The following is a 21,278-nucleotide window of genomic DNA, read 5'->3' on the forward strand; positions in this document are numbered from 1 at the left end:
ATCCCCAGCTAGCTGCTTTCCCTGCCCACCTTTCCAGCCAATCCGAATGAAAGCTGCACAGTTTAGCGGCCCATCAACTGGCGGTAAGTGTAGGAGTAGTCGTGCCACGTCTGCGGGTGCTGAGGCGTTAATGGGGAAGTGAGAGGACCCTCAGGGTTCCGTGTCATGCACAGTTACTGAGCGAACACCGACATGAAGCTGCTCTTACTCACCGCGCTGCTCGCCTGCGCCAGCGGAGCCCTCATACCGGAGCCCGAGGTGCAGATAAAGGTGCTGGAGAAGCCATTCCTCTGCAAGAGGAAGACCAAGAATGGTGACATGCTGCTGGTTCACTTTGAAGGCTTCCTAGAAAAGAATGGGACCCGATTCCACTCCACGTGAGTGCTTCTCCTGCAGGCATCCTGTGATAACCCACAAGGGGGTTTACAAGAAGGACCGAGATATAGACTTTGTCGGGGAGTGGGGTTAACCTCCGGGGTCTTGGAGCTATGCTGAAAGGGTTAAAAATATCGTGTAATAACTGGTGATATATTATATAAACTATGTACCATAAGCAATAATAGGGTGTTCCTTACTGATTAATACTCATTGAACTTATTTTTAATGTTTGGGTGGGTGGGTGGGTGGGATTTCAGCTCCTACTATATGAGCTAAATGGACCCAGCAGCCCTTATGTATTAAAGCACACTGTCAGCAGTTTTGGGGTAATGTAAGTTTGGGGACTGTAGGTAATGCGATTTGTCAATATGATCCATTGAGTGAGATTGCCTCTCATCTGTACTTACCAGCCTGGCACACAGATATTAAAGATCTTGTATAATATAAAAAAAGGATCGATTTGTACAACTAGGCTGAGCAACTGTCTCTCCTTCAGTTACACGGAAAACAACGGCCAACCGGTGTGGTTCACGCTCGGCATTAAAGAAGTTATTAAAGGCTGGGATAAAGGCCTCAAGGAGATGTGTGTTGGAGAAAAGCGAAAACTGGTAGTACCACCAGCTCTTGCGTATGGGAAAGAAGGGAAAGGTAATTCCTAGAAGCTACTATGGGCTCGCGTGTCCCCTTTTACCCTGGTTTATTACATGTTGTGTTAATGTACGCTGCCCTCTTTAATAAAGGGACATTGCTGTACATGATATTAGATACAAAGCAGGGTACGTAGAGAGGGTAAACCGGCTTGCCGGGGCAACCACTTTCTAAGACCTTTAATACGTGTTATTGTAAGTTTGATGTGAAATACTAGATATAATTTGTCCAATGAAAGCTGCTACAGTTGAGCTTCATGGGAATTAGATGATGCCTTCCTCTCCATTGATGTAGGGCAGTTCTAGGGTATTAAGTGCCCTAAATCAAGGGAGAGAGAGCCTGTAACTGGTTGACGCTCTTTGTAAAGTAAATGTGAAAACCGGTGCCTGTCTGTACGTGGGATAATGTAAAAACAAAGGGGGGATACTTCCCTTCTTAACGGAAACACAGCTGTAAAACACTCTCTTCACAAACAGATTCCACTTAGGGGCGCTCGTGTCAACCGCCAATGAAAAAACAAAGACTCTGATAGTGTAGACGTCAAAATGGACAACTATTGACCGATTCATTCTCTCAATGCACTCACAAGATTTCGGTGGTATTCAGAATAGGATTCCTTAGGGTCTGTATGCAGGCTCACATATATAGGAAAAAGCACGAAGACAGAAGGCAAAAAAAACATGGGATGGTATCTCTTCTTCAAAGAAATAATAGAAGGTACGGGAAGCACTTACGCTTGGATGAATATACTAGGCATGTATGTCACTCGGACGTATCTCCGGGGATGGTTGCTGTCTGATGATTGTCCACAGCTTCATGATATGGTTCCCCGGTCCTTATGACTGTTCCACTAGTATCTCTGATGTTTCCAAATAGGGTATGGGGTGCCAATATAGTTCAAAGACTTGTCTTCCTATATCACCAATCTTTTCTCATCCAAGGATTAATCAATCAAAATTTATTATGGGACACAGCCCTATATTTATATATTACAAGCAACTCTTAATACATGATTCCAAATAAATAAATATTCTAAAATAAACTTAATACTTAAAATCCGTATGTAGTGTCCAAGTTCCGTGAAAAATATATAAATAGATAAAAAACAGTCTATTAAAAAGTCAGTATCTAGTGACTATTAAAAAGTCACTTAGTTTAGGCTTCCTAGTTTGTGGAGTTGGAGGATTATGGTTGATGGCTAGTTAGCAGAGTTGAGTAAAGTAGGTTCCTTTACAGTACTAGTCTCTCCGGTGTAATATTTACTACAGATGTAAAATCCAAATAAATTTAACAATCGCACTGATTTTAGCATGAAAGCCAAAGTTATTACCGTATTGGCTCGGATATAGGCCGCCCCCGTGTATAGGCCGCACCCTAAAAGTTTGGTGCTTTTTTAAAGAAAGTTTTTTTTTTTTTCTTTAAAAAAGCACCAAAAAAACATGCTGCCACTCTGTCTCCCCCCCCCCCCCGAGATATGCTGCCACTCTGTCTCTCCACCCCGAGAGATATGCTGCCACTGTCCCCCCCCCCCCGAGATATGCTGCCACTCTGTCTCTCCACCCCGAGAGATATGCTGCCACTGTCCCCCCCCCCCGAGATATGCTGCCACTCTGTCTCTCCACCCCGAGAGATATGCTGCCACTGTCCCCCCCCTGAGATATGCTGCCACTGTCCTCCCCCCCCCACGAGATATGCTGCCACTGCCCCCCCGAGATATGCTGCCACTGTCCTTCCCCCCCCCCCCCCCCACTCAGCACTCAGCTGATGTGCCGGCACCGGAAGTTGTATACGCGTATTGCGTAGATGTCCCCCGCAAGACACCCGGGAGTCTCCTCTGGTAAGTCTTGGGGGCAGAGGTGAAACGCATCGTGCGGACGGTCACCGGCTGCGGCGATGCGGGTAAACAACCCCCGCAGCCGGTGACCATCCGCATGATGCGCTTAGCCAACCTCCCGTGCCGGCGCAACCCCCCCCTGTCTAAGGGCTGTCTAAGCGTATCGGGGAGTAGGATGCGGGGCATCTGTATCCTAACCCTGCCCGGCGCCTGGGACTGCATGGGACGGGCGACGCCGGGACGGGCGTCGGGCACTAGACCCCGAATATAGGCCGCACCCCCACTTTAAAGACTTAAAGTGGGGGGAAAAAGTGCGGCCTATATTCGAGCCAATACGGTAAATCTGGATTACCACTATATATTATTTTTTACTAATATGTAAAATACTTTCCTTGCATGCGATTGCTTAAAAGTCACGGAATCTCTTTTTAAAATGGTTGTTAAACCCAGTTCCAGTAACTTTTTTTACTATGTGCATGGAACAGACAGAAACCCGATGTCGGGATGACTGGAATATGTTTTAGCAAGACGTTCGCTAGATTTAGCGTTCCTTTCTGTGTAGACTGCCAGCGCGTCATGCATGAGTAATGTTTTAGTCTGTGTGTATTTGCAGAAATAATATTTGGCTCCACTTCAGGTATACTAACACCTTTCCTGTTTTACACGGGGCTGCTAGTATTTTATGCATGAGTACCTCCTTGGAAAACCGCCAGCCTTAATCCAGAACAAATGCATGTGGGTTTCGCACACTCCCTTTAACTCTGCACCTCTTTGAACCGGTAAGCCTCTATGTTGCACCTTCTTGTCTTTGTCTCTTTATTTCTAACCATATTTGCCTTCTCTTTGTGTGACGATATTTGTCCAGGACGTGTATGTGTGTAAAGTTTGTTTTACCTTCTTTGAACTTTGTAATATATATATATATATATATATATATATATATATATATATATATATATATATATATATATATATATATATATATATATATATATGGATTGGCTGCTGCTATATCGGGGTCGGACGGACACTTTTTTTTTTTTTCGGCCAGTGTTGCATGCGTTCATCCATTATTTGGACGAAACTGTAAAATTTGGCATGAAAACGACTTGGTGCATTAGTAACTTATTTGGAACCCATTTACCTATCTCTGTGTTCTGTTTTGAATGTCATTCCACTGAACCCAGCTTTACGAAGGAAAACAGTTGCCAGCGTCAAACCATCCATCTTCAACATAGTTAAACAGTGGGGACTGTTACTGGTCGTTAAGGGATATTCATCTTTAGCGTGCTAAATCCTGTGGTCTAGCCAAACCGGTATTATGTTACCTTAGTATGAAATGCTGTCTAGCCCACGTTTCTACAGCATCGCTGCACTTTGCCTGAGTTTGTATTGTGGCCAGAAAGTGTTTGAGAACTGTATTTGCTTTCCAGGCAAAATTCCTCCAGAGAGCACTCTTATCTTCCACATTGACCTTATCGAAATCCGAAATGGACCAAGATCCCACGAATCCTTCCAGCAAATGGATCTTAATGATGACTGGAAGTTATCGAAACAAGAGGTATACTTTTTCTTTTTCGCAACCACGAGTGTGCATTTTAATGTCTCCTATCCCATATAAACTATAATGCCAGTGCCCCAGGCAGCCCGATGAACAACGAATGCAAATGAAAGTTCTTTGCTACAGGCATTTAACAAGCAAAAATAAATGCCTTCCCTTAGACAGAAGCTGCAGCCCCAGAGCCAGTGCTGCAGCTGACTGGCAGCAAGCTTACCACATGTTAGAAGAGAACTCCTAGCTAGGGCATGGGAGAAAATGCAGGTCCCCCCCCCACCCATTTGCAAGCAAAACACTGAAAATATAAAGGGACCGCTTTAACCCCTTAATGACAATTGCCGGTCCTGGCACGGCACGGAAAAGCATGTGCTTTACGACAATTGACGTGCCAGGACCGGCACGTCTTTAAACGGGTGCAGAAAGCGATCTACTATCGCTTTCTGCACCCAAAAAGCGTTGCTGAATGCCTCGACCTCGAGGCATTCAGCAACGCCGCGATCGGCACGAAGGGGCCATCTCTGGCCCCTCCACGGGGCGTCAACATCCGCCATACTTTGTATGGCGGCGGACGCCCGTTTTAAAAGCGTTTAGGAGGCGATCGACGATCGCCTCCTAAACTTAAATGGTGTCGCTGGAATGCCTCGATCAGGAGGCATCCAGCGACACCAAACACTAACCTTTTGATGGGCTGTGACCGCTCCGGAGAGCGGTCACAGCCGCAGCTGCCGGTAATCTTCGCCATCAAGGAAGATGGCCGCCGTCCTGTAACAGGAACCACAAATTTTAAAAGTTCGCTAGATGGTCCAGACCATCTAGAGAACTTTGGCTCCACTTGCAGGTTGAATACAGGTACTGCATTCACCATGCAAGTCAATGGAGCCCAGCTTTCTAATCACAGTGTGATTAGTAAAAATAAATTAAAAAATAAAATAAAATTAATAATAATTAGAAAAAAATAGTAAAAAAACAGTAAAATGTAAAAATCATTTCCCACTGATGTCACTATCAGGGGAACCTCCAAGTTGAAAAAAAATGTTAAATTTTTTTTTAAAAAAAATAATAAAAAAAATATATATATATATATATAAAAAATATATTTTTGTGAGCAAGTCCTAAAATTAGCATATTAGCTTAAAACAATTCTCGCATGGAAAGAGTTAAAATACTGGCATATTAAATGCCCGTGGGGTGTCTACTTTTAAAAAATGTATGATTTGATGGGGTAAATTGAATGGGCCAGGTTCAACAACGTCCCAATTAACACGGGGCGAAGGATGGCCACACATCTAATTTCCAATTAGAAAAATGCACACGTACCAAATGTGGCCTTTTAGTTCCCCCAAAAAATGACACACCCATGCATGTGGGGTATCACTGCACTCAGGAGATGTTGCTGAACACATTATGGGGTGTCGTGTGACAGCGGCATATACCAGGAGCTGTAAATTCATACATAAAGTAGGTGTGTGTGGGAAAAATACACACACAAAAATATTACTGCAAACTTTGAAAAAATGCTGGTGGTAAAATATGTGCATGCAAAGAGTTAAAATACCAGCATTTAAAATACCCTGTGGTGTCTAGTTTTGAAAAATATATGGTTTTGTTGGGCACACTGAAATGGCCCGGCTCAAAGATGTACCAAATAGGGCATGGGCAGTGGATCCCAAATGCCAAAGTTCAACATTGAAAAAAGCGCATGCCCCAAATGTGGCCCTTTTGCCCCAAAACAGCCAGGCAAAATCATTCATGTGAGGTATCGCTGTACTCAGGAGATGTTGCTGAACACATATTGGGGTGTTTTGTGATAGTGACATATACGAGAACATTTTAATTCATACCTGAATTAAAATGTGTGTGGAAAACCAAATGCAAAAAAATGACTACCACAAAGTTTGACAAAGACTGGTGGTAGATATGGTGCATGGAAAGAGTTAAAATACTAGCATTTGAAATACCCTGGGGTGTCTAGTTTTCAAAAATATATGGGTTTATTGGGCACACTGAAATGGCCCGGCTCAAAGATGTACCAAATAGGGCATGGGCAGTGGATCCCCAAATGCCAAAGTTCAACATTGAAAAATGCGCATGCCCCAAATGTGGCCCTTTTGCCCCCAAACAGCCAGGCAAAATCATTCATGTGGGGTATCGCTGCGCTCAGGAGATGTTGCTGAACACATATTGGGGTGTTTTGTGATAGTGACATAAACTAGAACATTTTAATTCATACCTGAAGTAAAATGTGTATGACAAAACAAATGCAAAAAAATGACTACCATAAAGTTTGACAAAGACTGGTGGTAGATATGGTGCATGGAAAGAGTTAAAATACTAGCATTTGGAATACCCTGGGCTGTCTAGTTTTCAAAAATATATGACTTGATGGGGTAAATTGCATTGGCCGGGTTCAAAGATACCCGAAATGGCACATGGGGGGAAGAATTACCAGATTTGGAAAAAATGGCTTTGAAATAGCAAAACGCTACCTGTACTTATTGCCCCATAATGGGTAGAAAAAAGCAAAAAAACATAAAAACATTGGGTATTTCTAAACTCAGGACAAATAGTAGAATCTATTTAGCAGGTTTTTTCATTACCTTTTATAGATGAGTAAAAGATTTTTCAACTAAAAGTTAGAAACAGTCATTTTTTTCTAAATTTTTCACCATATTTTATAATTTTTTTAATAGTAAATAATATGATACAATCAAAACAATGTCATCTAAAGAAAGCCCTTCTTGTCCTGAAAAAAACAATATCTAATGTGTGTGGGTTCAGTAAACGGGAAAGAAGAAAATTACAGCTAAACACAAGCAGCGCAGAAATGTTAAAAAGGCCATTGTCACAAAGGGTACAAAAAGTAAAATCAGCCTTTGTCTCGAAGGGGTTAAAGTTCATATGATAGCTGGAGTGTCCCTTTCATTCTCTGTGGTCAGGAGGTCTTACAAAGCTGCAGTTTCTCAAACTGTAAATTTTTCAAGCCCAACTAAGTGTTCAAGTATGGAAAGCACCTTTCTTTTCCTAAATTACCCACCTAACATGATTAAAATTCTATTAACCATAAAACATATAATAAGCCTCTATAAATGTAATTGCAAGGTATAATAGTGTTTGAATATTGGATTTTTATAGATGTGGTATTTAAGGATTTGAAATTATGGTGTGTGTGTAATTTTTTTTTTTCCTTTGTAAACAGGTAAAAGAATATTTAAAGCTTGAATTTCAGAAGCATGGATCCCAAGTAAACGACACCCATCATGAAGTCCTCGTGGAGAGTATCTTTGAAAAGGAAGATGAGGACAATGATGGCTACATTTCTGCCAGAGAATTTACATACGTCCACGACGAGCTTTAATGCGCAGAATGGCTTTGTATCAGTCTGCAGCATTTACTAACCCATTGCGTTCACTGATCTGGGGTGTAGGATTTGATGATGTCATCATAGTCGTACACGCACAGAAGTATGGCTGCCAAAATCTGCGAAGCTGCGGTCATTCTGAGCCAGGGATTTTTATGACTGTTAAAGCCAAATCGGGTTACTTTTAAGAAAGCCCACCTGAAAGTTGGATGGCCGCCTTTGGTTGTAACACATCTTTGTTCAGTAAACATTCGAAGGCTGAGCCACTTGAATTTTTAAATGTTGACCATTAAACCTGGCCATTCCTTTTAATTTATGCAGTTTTTAAATGGAGCCAAACTTTTGTTTTTATATCTAGGCCACTTTAATAAAGAGGACTTTATAGGAATGCTGCGTTTTGGGTTTTTTTCTTTTTCATTGAGTGTTACGCGCATACAGTATTCAGCCGCAGGCTTTCTTAACAATTCTCCGCAGATGCATGGTCATTCTACCCAGAACTCTTACATTCCATTAAGAAACAAATACTCTTGGAGATATTTAAACATCGCCCATGTGCCATCGACCTGCCCCATATACAGGAAAGTGTTATGAGGAGTATAGCAAGGTGTTTGTCTCTGAAAGTCACAGGGATGACGCCTGTATTTTTGAAGTATCTTTTTATTGTATATTTTTATATATATATATATACATATATAGCCGGACCTAGCTTGGTCTTTTATTATATATTTTATTCGAATGGCTTGATCTGTGGTCTGTTGGGCACTACATGGTTTTGGACCCAGGGTACGCAGCGGCGGTCTGTGACTAAAAGCCCCATAAGCAACAATGACTTCCGCAAGCCTTGTCACGGATACTGCTGACACACTGACTACTCCTTCACTGCATTCATTGACTGTCGCTCCTCATACTCTTCAATACAGCTGGATATAGTTATTAGGAAGACCCCAACTGGGATGCTGCCATATGAAATAATATGAAATTATCATGGCAATGCGTGTGACCCTGGTAATCCAGCATATGCTGCACTGCAGTTGTTGGTTAAACCGCATTGCCTTGTGCTAGCTGCCTCCATGTGGGAATAACAACTCCCATATTCCAGCATATAAACGCAGAGCAGAACCATTCGGTCCATCTATCCTGATCTAAGACTCAAACTGTTGTTTTGATCAGTCCTTGGTCTAGTTTCAGATTCGGGATAGCGTGTTTAAATTTCACCACTGAATTAGCCTCTACCAACTCTGCTGGGAGGCTGCTCCAGTGCACCGTAGTGCAGTGTGATGCTCTTTACCCCCCCCCCCCAGCAGGCAGTGCACTGTGCAGCGCATCGCTCTGGCTCCGGCAGTTAAGGGCGGCGCTAGCACAGAGCAGGCGAACCGGGGCGAGCGGCCGTTCATCTCGGTGCTCGCGATCATCGTTCACATCCAGGGGTCCGGGGCCTGCAGCGGGTGAGTGGCAGCCTCTGGGGGTCTGCATGCGGGTGAGTGGCAGCCTCTGGGGGTCTGCATGCGGGTGTGTGTCGGCCGGGGCTGTCGGGCTGTAGGATGGATGCTGCTGCATCCTGGGTGTTGTCTGATCTTCATTAACAGCCATAGACTGAGATTCGTTCGGCATTAATATCCGCGTCTGTCTGACTCTCCATCTTCCCATAAAGGATTATGCTGATCAAAAGGATCTGCTCTGTTTAATCTATTAACCCTTCAAGTTACAGCTTCGGTGATGATCATCTACATTCCTGTTTTCGAATGCAGCGGCATCACAGCACATTATAGTGAACAGTGTCAGCCAAGTCACCGCTAGTGTGCTCCATACATGAATAGTCTGTACCTTGTATGTATGTTTTATTAGATCACTAGTGCCATAATCTTCTTAACGAATTAGAAGCCACAATCGGAGGGATCAGATGTCAGACCATATGACATGTCCGTGCCCTAGAAACAGAGATAGAGAGCCATTCCAACTCCTAAAAGCGATCACAGGGTTATCCCAGTGATATATGTGTGTATATATATATATATATATATATATATGTATATATCTTTCTACAACTCATTTCACCTCCGATGAGGTCAGATCAGTTAGATATTTTTTTGTTTATAAAATATAATTTATTATTTGTCAGCAGGGCATGCGAGCCAAGAATGGAAAATAAATTATTAAATTAATATTATTAATAATCATGTTTTATTTATATACATACATTGAAAGAGTTTGAGAAAATAGGTAGCCGAGTCGCTGGCCGACCTTACAATAAGTGACATGGATGTCACACTTTCCAAATTCCTAGTAAAAGTCCAGGTTACTTGATATTTTTGTCTAAATTTATTTGATTAAATCTGTTTCCGGTTGGTATACAAATAATACTAGCCTAGCCGTTGAGTGGGTTTTTGTGTGACCCCACTCCAAAGTACCTCTTTCAGATAAAAGGTGTCACTTGACAGGGGGTACTGTGCTAGCAAATGAAGAAATATACCTGGGAGCTTCCTAAATGAGCTGACCCTGAGATTCTTGATATAGAAACCCTTTACTAGCCCATTATGAAGATTAATTACAGCTTGAGGGCAGTCTTGATTCCCAAATTTGTGAAAAGTTAAGTGTGTCTTGAGGACATCTTTTTTTTAATAAAACCTTGGAGTGAATTAATTATTTGAAAGGAGAAGTTTTCATACCGAGTTCCCCTGCAGTAAATCTCCACTACCTTTACTTTTATTTGCCTGGTGCTTAGACTCGCAGCACCCATCGCACATGTCCCTCAAAATACCAGTTTCCAAGAAATGAAAGTGACCCATTGTTATACCCATTGCCGCTTCCCTCGTTAGGGCCAAGGTGTATCACGGGTTCACGTGGCTAATTCTGGATTTAATAGATTTGTTTCAGTAGATTATTATTTCTAAAGTTTTTAAATAAGGAAAGGTGCTGGATATCCTTCACCAACATTCCACCAAGATGTCACCAAACAGCTTGTCTGTGCCACATTTGCACCCAAACAGCCTGCCTGTGCCATCTATCCCCCAATGAGCCTGGCTGTGCCATCTTTGCCTGTCAAACAACCTGTCTATGCATCTTTGCCCCCAAACAGCATGTCTGTGCCATCTTTGCCCTCAAATTGCTTGTCTGTGCCATATTTCCATGCCAAACAGCCTGTATGTGCCATCTTAGCCTCCAAACAGCTTGTCTGTGCCCCCCCCCCAAAAAAAAGCTTGCCTGTGTCTCTCTCCTTCAGTGCAGACTGGTCCGGCATGCAGTAACTGGATATAATGTCATTTACTGCATCCTGGAATCCAACACTCGCTGTGCTGCTAACTGCAGGTGTTTCCAGCAGCTAGTAGCTTTTAAAGGGGCGATCGTATGGGTCCCCCGGGCCCCTACAGTGGAGAGCCTGGTCGCAGTTGTGGCTCCTGCGACAATGACTGTTACGCCCCTGGACGTGCAGGGCAAATCCATTATTCACAGTTAATATGCTATAACCTCATCCTTCGGACACACAGACAGTGCTAGCGCATTCCTGTCCCATTGACATCCCCCGGGGCGACACACAGGCCCATTGTTGTATAGACAGGCGCAGCACTGTGGTCCTACCATGAACGTGCTTCTGGTGCGGAAGACTTTCTGAATGTAATTGTTCTACAAAAAGGCTTAGATCTGCAGATTTGTATAAATGATATTAGTTCTAAACTTTTTTTTTCAACCTACTGTTGAATTTTACATCTGTGAAATATTAAAACATCTCGTCACCGAGACAAATTTAATCAGTAGAGCATAACAGACCCTATATGGCAAGACATTTACATTGAAAAAAATAATTTTCTCGTCTCTTATACTGAGATTATATATCCCAATGTGGGGTTCACCCCCTACTTCTTGATTGGTTGCCCATTTAACCTATTATTTTAAAATATATGTGGTACATGATGTTTTTTTTTAAAAAAAATGTATTACAAAAATAGATAAAAAATGGCTTTTCCTGACTAAAATCACATTTATTTTTTACTTTTCATCCAAAAAGGCACACAAAATGCAGGCTCTAAAATTGAATAAGCTTGATTAATTGATTAATTGACTGATATAAAGTAATTAGTGGGAACGGATCGACAATATTTTATAATATATATGGCATACTATATTCTTTATGTAATATTATCTGTTAATCTATTTTATTTTCATGACACTTTACTTTCTAGGATGGCAGATTCTCCACCAAGCGTTTGTTTCGTGGTTTTTCCACCTTTAGCAAAAAATAATCATATCCTTTTTGGGAAGAATTCAGCTCGACCAAGAGATGAAGTTCAAGAAATACTGTACGTACCTGCTAGTGATCATGAACCCGGCAGTAGAGTACAGGTAAGGCTGTCTCAGCAAATAATTCTTTCATTATCTAAAACATTGTTTTATTCCTAATTTTTGTAATGAACACTTACTTATGCAAAAGCAGGCACTGATATTGGGTATTGACATAAATGCCTCTTAAAAGATTTTATGGGGAGGAAAGAATAAAATCACAGATCTGCGCAGATTGATTAGGATGATCGACCCTCCTCGTCTGTTATTCCTGTAATTATGTTATACACCACTTGTCAGGTCCTGTTTACCCATTGTACAGCGCTGTGGAATATGATGGCGCTATATCAAACAATAAATAATAAGAATATTGTCAGGTTGAAAGGCTGGTGTGGAATTGCGTTGTGGGCATTGTGACAGATACATGGGGGAACGTAACCGTTGTGGTCACAAGTTGGTTGATGCCCGTCACAGCTGAACAAGAGTCACTGTTAGCAGACTTCCCTTCTAAGAGAATTCAATATCTTGTTAATAGCTAAACTTGTTTGCTGCGTAGGTATTGATTTTTCCCTGTTGACATGTATTCCCCTCACAGATATTCAAACCAATTTTTTCTTCCAATTAACTTGTTTGCTCTTTCAGCTTAAACTACAAAAAAAGGATATACGTCATAGTGTTTAATGTATGAGACCAATATGGGAAGCATACTCAATGGACTGTATTCTATGAATTTTCAAACAAATGTATAGAATAAGGGAAACTACCGGTGACTCTTTATGACATCATGAACCCAACAACAGATACAGGGAAGGGTAACATCTGCCAAGTGCCATGCCATTGGTGGGGACTTCAATTCCCATGAAGCTCAGCCAGTCTCAAAAGTCATTACCCGATAAAATGAACAATTACACAAAAGATCAATTCATTTACTTTAAAGTGGATCTACAATCATAATTTGCAATCACTAAACATAAAGAGCTATATATATATATCTATCTTTTTAAAAGGATACCAAGGTAGCATGGGCAAGGCTACTGTTAGACTTACCCTTTTGCCACAGACACCAGCCCTAAAACATAGCCCCCTAGGCCAACACTTAGCCTGTCTAGTGGAAAATCTTGACGTAATAGCCAGGTGCGCTAAACAAACATCTCTAGTGAGCATAATTTTCTCCACACTGATGAGAAGGAATGGTAGTTGGTCATACTGCTTCCAATACTTATTCACTTTTGTTAGCGCTTTATTGTTATTATTGATATTTGTAGTGCACATACCTTGAAGTTGACCAAGTCCAGAGGACTCATGCTGTTCTACTTACTAAACCAGTCTGGATGTGGGGAGGAGAGATGGGAGCCAACGAACATGGCGTTTGCATTGGGAACGTGGCGGTCACCGCGAAACAGGAAGCATCCGATAGCAAGTTACTACTAGGGATGGATCTTGTCAGGCGAGTGATTATAATAATATGATTTCTTTATTTGAATGACACTGAAGTACTGTTGATTGATGTAAAAAACATCCCGTGGATAAATAAAATCTTTAGACTCATTGTAATGTCATAAGCTTCAAGACTTGGTACCTGTGTGCGCTGGACAGGCTTTTTCTTTGGCGCTGCCCTGTCCGCGCCCCGTCTTTACTCCTTGGGGCGTCTGGATATAGCGGCATATCCCAGCGCCAAACATTTAAAGGAGAGGAAACCATGAAGGACTGTCGAAGCACAGCCCTTGTTAATGGGCCAGTTAGGGAGATTAGCGATCTCAATCAGCCCATTGAGTAGTGGCGTTGCAGGAAGGCTGCAATAATTATTACGTTATTTCTTTTGTCCTTAATAATTTTATCTCAATGTATATGTTGGTGGGGTATATCTTGTTTCAGGTTTTGATATAGAAGGCCGATGGAGCTAGACTTTTTAGTGAATGTCTATTGATGGATATTGAAGTCAGTTAGCTGAAATCACAACTCTCCTGCCAATTCATGCTTTGATTGAAAACATATTAAGATCTCAGTTTAAAATTTTCATTAAATATATAAAATGTCTGCTAATTGCGTGTGCCATGTGTTCATACACCTTCTATAAAATGTGATGGCAGTGGACTAAAATCATTACATTATCGCTCCTATTTCAGGCTTGGTTTAGAACGAGGAAAAAACGCCAAAGAGTCTTTAGACATAATAGTGTCTCTACTGGAGGAACATGGACAAGGTGGAAATTATTTTGAAGGAGATGGCATATCCCAGACATTCCACAGTGCGTTCCTTATTGTGGACCGAGTGGAAGCCTGGGTGTTGGAGACAGCGGGGAAATTCTGGGCAGCTGAAAAAATAACAGGTTCGTTTTTCACTGATTTACATACTACAGCCAGTGGCGACTCTAGAAACAGTATATAGGGGGGGCACACAAGATACCACAGTCAAACTGGGGGGCATTAATAATTTCCACCATTAAATCATACCACTGAAAAAACATATATATATATATATATATATATATATATATATATTGCCAAAAGTAATGTGCTATGGAATGATACTTTTGTTATTGGACAATACAATACTTGATCATTCAACATGGGAAGCCTGAAGCCACAATTTAGTACGACTAATCCTTGAAATCCTTTAAACAGCACAATACCTTAACTTTTGCACTAAATGATTTCAGGGCCTAATATTAGATCCTGCTGCTGATATATATATATATTTGCCCCTGCTGCCCATATATATTAATATTAGCCCCAGTTGCCGATATATATTAATATTAGTCCCTGCTGCCGATATATATATATAAATATATATATATATATAAATATTAGACCCTGCTGCCGATAGCAGGTATAGATCAACACATTAACACACAAACCTAGCTTTGCATGTATAGATCAATTGCAATTCACTTGTGATCTCAGCACTGAAGGTATATATCAAATCAACAGAATCAGACATACAAATCCTGTATTTGCAGGTATACAATAATAATATATGAAACGTAGCATCGCAGGTATAGATCAAATAAATACATGGAAACAGCATTGCAGGTATTAATCAACTGAACAAGACATACAAACCCTGTATTTGCAGGTATACATAAATAACGTATGGAAACATAGCATAGCAGATATGGATCTACAGAATAACACAGAAACCCAGCTTTGCAGGTATAGATCAATTGGAATTCACATAGAAACACAGCATTAAAGGTATATTTAAAACCCCCTAAATTACAGGCATAGATCACAGGTTGCACACCCCAAAGCAAGCCCTGGCGTCCACATAGAACCTGGCCAGCACCCAGATAACACACATACGATTTGCCATCTTTGTCCCATATACACCCGGGCTGTGCCATCTCGGTCCCCAAGGCTCAAACATCCTGCTAGTGCCATCTTTTCCCTTCCATAATTATACATCTATGATACACACAATAACATTAACTCATGTTCTCCCTCATTCAGACAATTCATCCATTTAAAGAAACTACGCCCCTTGGAGCTTCAAATAAGGGGCTACATGTATTTCTAGGACAAAAGTTGAGTGCACAAATAATGATGGAATATGTCGCTTTGGCTAGAAAATATGTTTTTTCTATCCAAAGCGACTTGTTCATTTGTGTCTAGCGCACTCCAGGTTTGTACTAGAAACACATACAGCCCCTCATTAGATGCGCCAAGGGATGTAGTTCTTGCAAATGTGTACTTTTTGTGCCATAATTTAACTTCCTACATGAGCAGTAATGCCACGTCAAGGCTTCAACCCTAATTACTGATCATTCACACGCCTTTCATATCTCCATTCACTCGCAGAAGCACACACCATACTTTCCATACATTCACTCACAGAAGCACACACCATTCTTTCCCCTTACAATCCCAAAGAAATGATGGTAAAGGGAGAAAAAAAATCACTTTTACAGGGGAAAAAAAAGGTTTGCAGTAAAAATGCAAGGCGCTGCAGGGATGAGATGGTTACTCAAGTACCGCACAGGCTAAATGGCTGATTTTAATAATATTTTCAGTTCATCAGGATTTCAAAAATTGCCTCCCTCTACCGTTGGCTAAATGTAACCCCATGATCAAAGGGATCATGGGATTAAAAATTAGTATCGGCCATTTTTAAAAAGGGAATGTGACTTTTTATAGCTATATTTAGCTATTTAGCTAGAATACTTAAACTTTTTTTTTTTTTTTAAAGTTTAACTACTTTATGTTTAAATCATTTTTTTTACTTTTTTTTTTAACATAATTTTTTTAAATTATTTTTGTACAAGCTATATACCGTTGGAAAGGTGAGATAATTAGCTTTCTAACAGTATATGTTGGGGGTCTGTAGCTGGTTAGATACAGGCATCTAAGCAGCATGCCCCCATATTGCTTTAACTGACAATTGTCAGTTATTAATAAAGTTGCGCGGTGACGTCATCGCGTCATTGCGTGAGACGTCACCAGGCAGATCGGGTGGCCCCGGTGATGCCCTTCAGTGTGAGGGGCAGATCGCCGGGGTAGGTGGTGATGGGGGTCCACAGACCTCCATCAAGGTAAGATAGTGCTAGCGACGGCATGGTGCCGTCGTTAGCACCTGACTGGGACTGCTAGCGATGGCACCATGCCGTCGTTAGCAGTCAAGGGGACTGTCCTGGGTGGCTCCAAATTCGGCGGGGGGGGCAACAGGGGGGGCAATTGCCCCCCTGTAGCGACGCCACTGACTACAGCCAAAGACACAATAAATTCTTCGGGGTGGTGAAAGAGTTGATGAATCTCAAGGTTCATTTGCTATTTGACTACAACTCCCACCATGGTCTACTGGAAAATTGGGGTGGTTGTTGTTAATGGATTTTAGAGGGCTGTCTGCTTTAAATACTAATGTTTCAAGCTAAGGGTTTGATTGTGGGATTGCAAAAAATGCACATTTTTAATGTTGTTACATGTGAACCAAAGAGCTAACAATATTTGTGAATTGTGGATTAAAATGCTCTTTTGCCTTTTTCACTCATGCCCACATTTCCATATATTGCCAACAGGTAAGTGGGAAGTTACCAACCACTGTGGCTTCTTGGGATACGAGAAAGCTTTTATTAGTGGGATCCCTAATATTTTGGGGGACGCTGAATTCTATATAGTATCCATGCTTTATGTCGGCAAAACAAGTTGACCAACTCACAATGCCTCTAAGAATAGAAGAAACACATTATAAAGTTAGATTGTAGATAGGTATTGTGTATAGGCAGGTAAAAGGTGGCTTGGAAATGCTTCATGCAAAACTTCTTATGTTGTCTTTCTATTTAGTACAGTGGGTTTATTAACTTAGCGTAAACGTTATTTTTGATATTTTCCACCAAATGAAATATATCTGTGGAAAGTGGCTTAACACTGAACCAAAAAATGTACACTTGTTGGCATTGAAAAAAATTAACTAGAATATAATAATTAAAAAAAACACATAGAACAAAAGAAATGAAAAACCAAAGTCAAGCTTTTCATAAAAAATAAAATCAGGAAAATCTATTCATATGGAGAAACTATATATTCCGTGCTTTTTGGAGGACACATATAGCCCCTTCTTTCCTACGCCTTCAAGGACATTTGGCATAATGATATTTTAAATTGTCTACTTTGGTTAATAAATGGCATAAATCAGCATAGAAACATAAATTGTCACTAATGATAAAATAGCCATTTGGGCCACCATTTTTTGTGAGATCTATGGCCCCAGACAATTTTTTTTGTTCCGAATACCTATGCCTTTTCCTTGATTGCTTAATTTAATATAGGACAGGGATGTTCTTCTATACCTATAATGACTGTACTACCAGTATTATATCTTTTAATAATATTTGTTTGTTTACACACTACATCCACACGCCTTACTCAGCAAAACTCAAACTCATGAGAGGTTCACCAAATCTTAAACTTACAGCTACTACTGAATTGCATCTACTAAAGACCCAACCGTGAATGGTTCTTGGAGGCTTAGAGAAAGCCCAAGTTCTGAAAACAAAAACCCAGAAATAATAGTTGGTGCCAGCAAGTGTACCAATGTTTGGGGGTTTTACAAAGGAGAAACTTAACCCTTAATATTCCCTTCCAGCATCCCTTCAAATACTTTTACACAACAACACATATACCACTATTAGGGATATGTGGTGAAAAGGGACTAAAAGTTTAATGAAGAAAGCTGACCCAAAATGAGCCGTCTTCTAGATGTACTCAGTACTGCGGCATTATGGCATCACTGGATTATGATGACATTCCAAGGTTATGGACACGGTTGTCTTTCTTCAACAATCTCTCACGTTTCTACATTAAGAAAAGCAATTATGTATTAAGTCACCCATGTGTACCATGGAAAGGAGAGGCTGTTTAGTTATACGGACTACAGTGCTTACAACCAGCAGTTAATAGATACTTTCTACTAGTTTATCCAAAACAGTGTACACAGAAGATCCTGATTTCTAAATGCGTTGCAAATGAATTAGCTAATGTATTTAACCACAGCCTTCGCGTGTGTATAATATATATATATACAGTATAGTATACACAATTGGGGGTCCCTTAGTTTTCATGGAAGGGTTTTCTAATGATCAATTAACCATTTAAGCTTACACTTGGATTAGTAAACACAAACATGCCATTGGAACACGGACGTGATGGGAGTGATAAAGGCCGCAGAATACTTTTAGTAACTGCAGAACTTTCCTAAGCTAATCTTGAGATCAGAGTTTATTATTTTTCTTTAACAAAAACTAATGTTAGAATAACGATTGACCAAAGTGCATGCCTCCACCTTCTTTTGTTCTCCTTTTTATTGACATAGACGGAGTGAAATGCATTTGCGATCATTTCTCTATAAAGACACAAATTGATCTGGAACACCCAGAGCTCCGTAGTCACGCAAAGAACCAAGGCTGGTGGAATGAAGATAAAGAATTTAGTTTTTCTGACGTGTTCTCAGAAGATAGTGGACGTGATTGTTCCCGAAAGAAGACAATTGAAAATCAAGAAGGTAGCATATATAGAATAACATTATGTAGGTCCCAGACATACTAACTGTACCTTAGCTTCCTGTATAGAATTTAGAGCAGTAATGTTCTTAGACATATTATTGGAATAGGTGATTTTATTTTGCTTGCTGTACTCTATAAGTTTTGTCGCTTGTTTGCATACCATAGAAATACTGAAGAAATATACCGGTATATATAACATATATATTTACCATGTGTATGACATGTGGATTGCCAGTAGGTGGCGCCGTGATGAGGATAAAACACTTTATTTTGTAAGAAGGTATAGGCTCCCCTTAAATTACAGCGATTCAAATTAGACTTTTTTTGTGTTTTGTTTTTTTTGCGTTTTTTTGGATGCAGATATGATGTCAGTGGAAACTATGTTCAGTGTTCTTCGTGATAAGAGCAGTGGCGTCTGTGTGGACTCTGGGCCGTTCATTACTACAGCGAGTGCCGTATCAGTGATACCTCAAAATGGGAGCTCTCCTTGTATCCACTTTGTAACTGGAACACCAGATCCATCAAGGTGAGTCAGGTGAAGATGACACAGTGTGTTGTATACATTATTTATTTAAAGGTGTAGTCAAAACCCAATGCTGCCTTCTTTGAGAAATGTGACCAGCACTCTTTCCCTTTCTCCTTTTCCCATTTGTTTCTCTCCCAGCACACGACAGCTCTGTATTTACTGCTCCATTTTTAAGTCACTGAATTTTAGTTTGTACAAATTAGCCGAAGAAACCGAAAACTGATCATACTGATGTTACGATTTATATTCCTGTTCGTTCATCTTCAGGTCCGTATTTAAGCCCTTTATCTTTGTAGAAGATGTAAAGCCGGTAAACAAGGCTCAGTCATGTTGTCTAGGAGGTGAACCGTGCGGCCATGGGCACTCGCAGCGGAGCCATGAGCTATATAAACGCCATCAATGCGCCCTGTCTTTAAAAGAGAATGACCAGGTGAGTCTAACTCCAAATACACATAATAGCGTATAGAAAAATTTAAGGGATTTAAACGCACTAAACCTCTGCAGACAACGCTTTTTATAAATAGGAACTATTTATCCACTTATAATATAACTTATATTTCACAGGTGATACTTCATTGAGGAAATTGTCCCAGGTATTTTTATACACACAATACAATGTTTTCGTTTTTTTTATACTGTTTGTATACTTGTTTACATTTTCAAAAACAAATGTTGCCAAGCTTTTTTTTATTATTATATAGTTATCTTATGGTAGTGACGCTATAGAACATCAGCTCAAGAAGACCGGAAAAAAAAGCATAGCATTACAAAAAAAAATGGCTACATTTCCGAATAAATGTGTTCTAGTTTCCATTTTTTTGTTTATCTTGATAAAAGAGGGAATTCATGTTTCCTCTATGTTATGCAGGCTCAAGGAGAGAAGCTATTAAGTATAATGCAGGACCTGGAGAAACAAGGCTTGGAGGCCATGGAAGATATACTGAAAGGTTCAAGTCCCTTAGATCCTGCAGAGATAGTGGACCTTTTCTATGACTGTGTTGACACAGAAATCAAGTTCTACAAGTGAAGTAAGATGGTTGTGCTTGGTACATAATGCGGGTACTTGGGAATGAAACGGATCATTAGGGATTTTGTTCTAAAGGAACAATCATGCCTATTTTCAATGTTGATGTACGTTCCCCAAATTCTCTATACCAACAAGTAGTGTTTCTGTGAGAAACATAATGGATTTTTGCTCCGGCCCTTCCCTATAATAGCATGCTAGCTGCCTAGCAGGTGCTCGTGCTGATTGCCTGGATGGGGCAAGACTGTGTTGATTGCTAGATTCAGGGGAAATGCGTTGGGGGGCTGTTGCTGCTAATGTAAGGAGGCAGCTTCCAGGTGACTAACAGACAGCTGAGAAAAAGTGTGGCTTCCCCTCTGAAGCACCACATGCGGTGGTATTATTGTAAAAAAAACTCTACTGTTCCTCTAAGACATGCTCACGGTGTGAGACCCCCTAGAATAGATTTAGTAACTTGTGAAAAGTTACACAGCAGCTTGAAAACAAAGCGTCACAAAGTCAAATCGGATTTGTCACGGAGGGGTCAGAAACCTCCTCATATTCCAGTGCTTATCAGGAGGCGGAGGAATAGCATGGTATATAGCTATAACTATAGGCGTCTTGTATAGCCCATATAGGAAATATAGGTGCTACAGGTTTATTGTTTCAGAATGTGTTACGGATTTAGATTTTCTTTCTAGTGA

At 40.6% G+C, this 21,278-nt stretch overlaps 2 protein-coding genes across 2 annotated transcripts; both read left to right on the forward strand.

Moving 5' to 3' along the window:
- Window positions 1-192: 192 nt before the first annotated feature.
- LOC149300799 (peptidyl-prolyl cis-trans isomerase FKBP14-like) lies at window positions 193-7,773 on the forward strand. Its single transcript, XM_089484913.1, has 4 exons — window positions 193-377; window positions 875-1,026; window positions 4,294-4,421; window positions 7,615-7,773. Exons 1-4 carry the CDS (start codon window positions 193-195, stop codon window positions 7,771-7,773), a joined length of 624 nt encoding a protein of 207 aa, XP_089341039.1.
- Window positions 7,774-11,955: 4,182 nt separating this feature from the next.
- Window positions 11,956-20,598, forward strand: LOC149300800 (secernin-1-like). The gene is made up of 7 exons (XM_089484866.1): window positions 11,956-12,114; window positions 13,317-13,498; window positions 14,178-14,380; window positions 18,856-19,044; window positions 19,406-19,571; window positions 19,839-20,001; window positions 20,440-20,598. The coding sequence occupies exons 1-7, from the start codon at window positions 11,956-11,958 to the stop codon at window positions 20,596-20,598; spliced, it is 1,221 nt and encodes a 406-aa protein (XP_089340992.1).
- Window positions 20,599-21,278: the final 680 nt, after the last annotated feature.

Source organism: Sceloporus occidentalis, unplaced genomic scaffold (genome assembly GCF_023333645.1).
Source record: "Sceloporus occidentalis isolate IW3139 unplaced genomic scaffold, rSceOcc1.0.p SCAF_23, whole genome shotgun sequence".
NCBI classification, from domain to species: domain Eukaryota; kingdom Metazoa; phylum Chordata; class Lepidosauria; order Squamata; family Phrynosomatidae; genus Sceloporus; species Sceloporus occidentalis.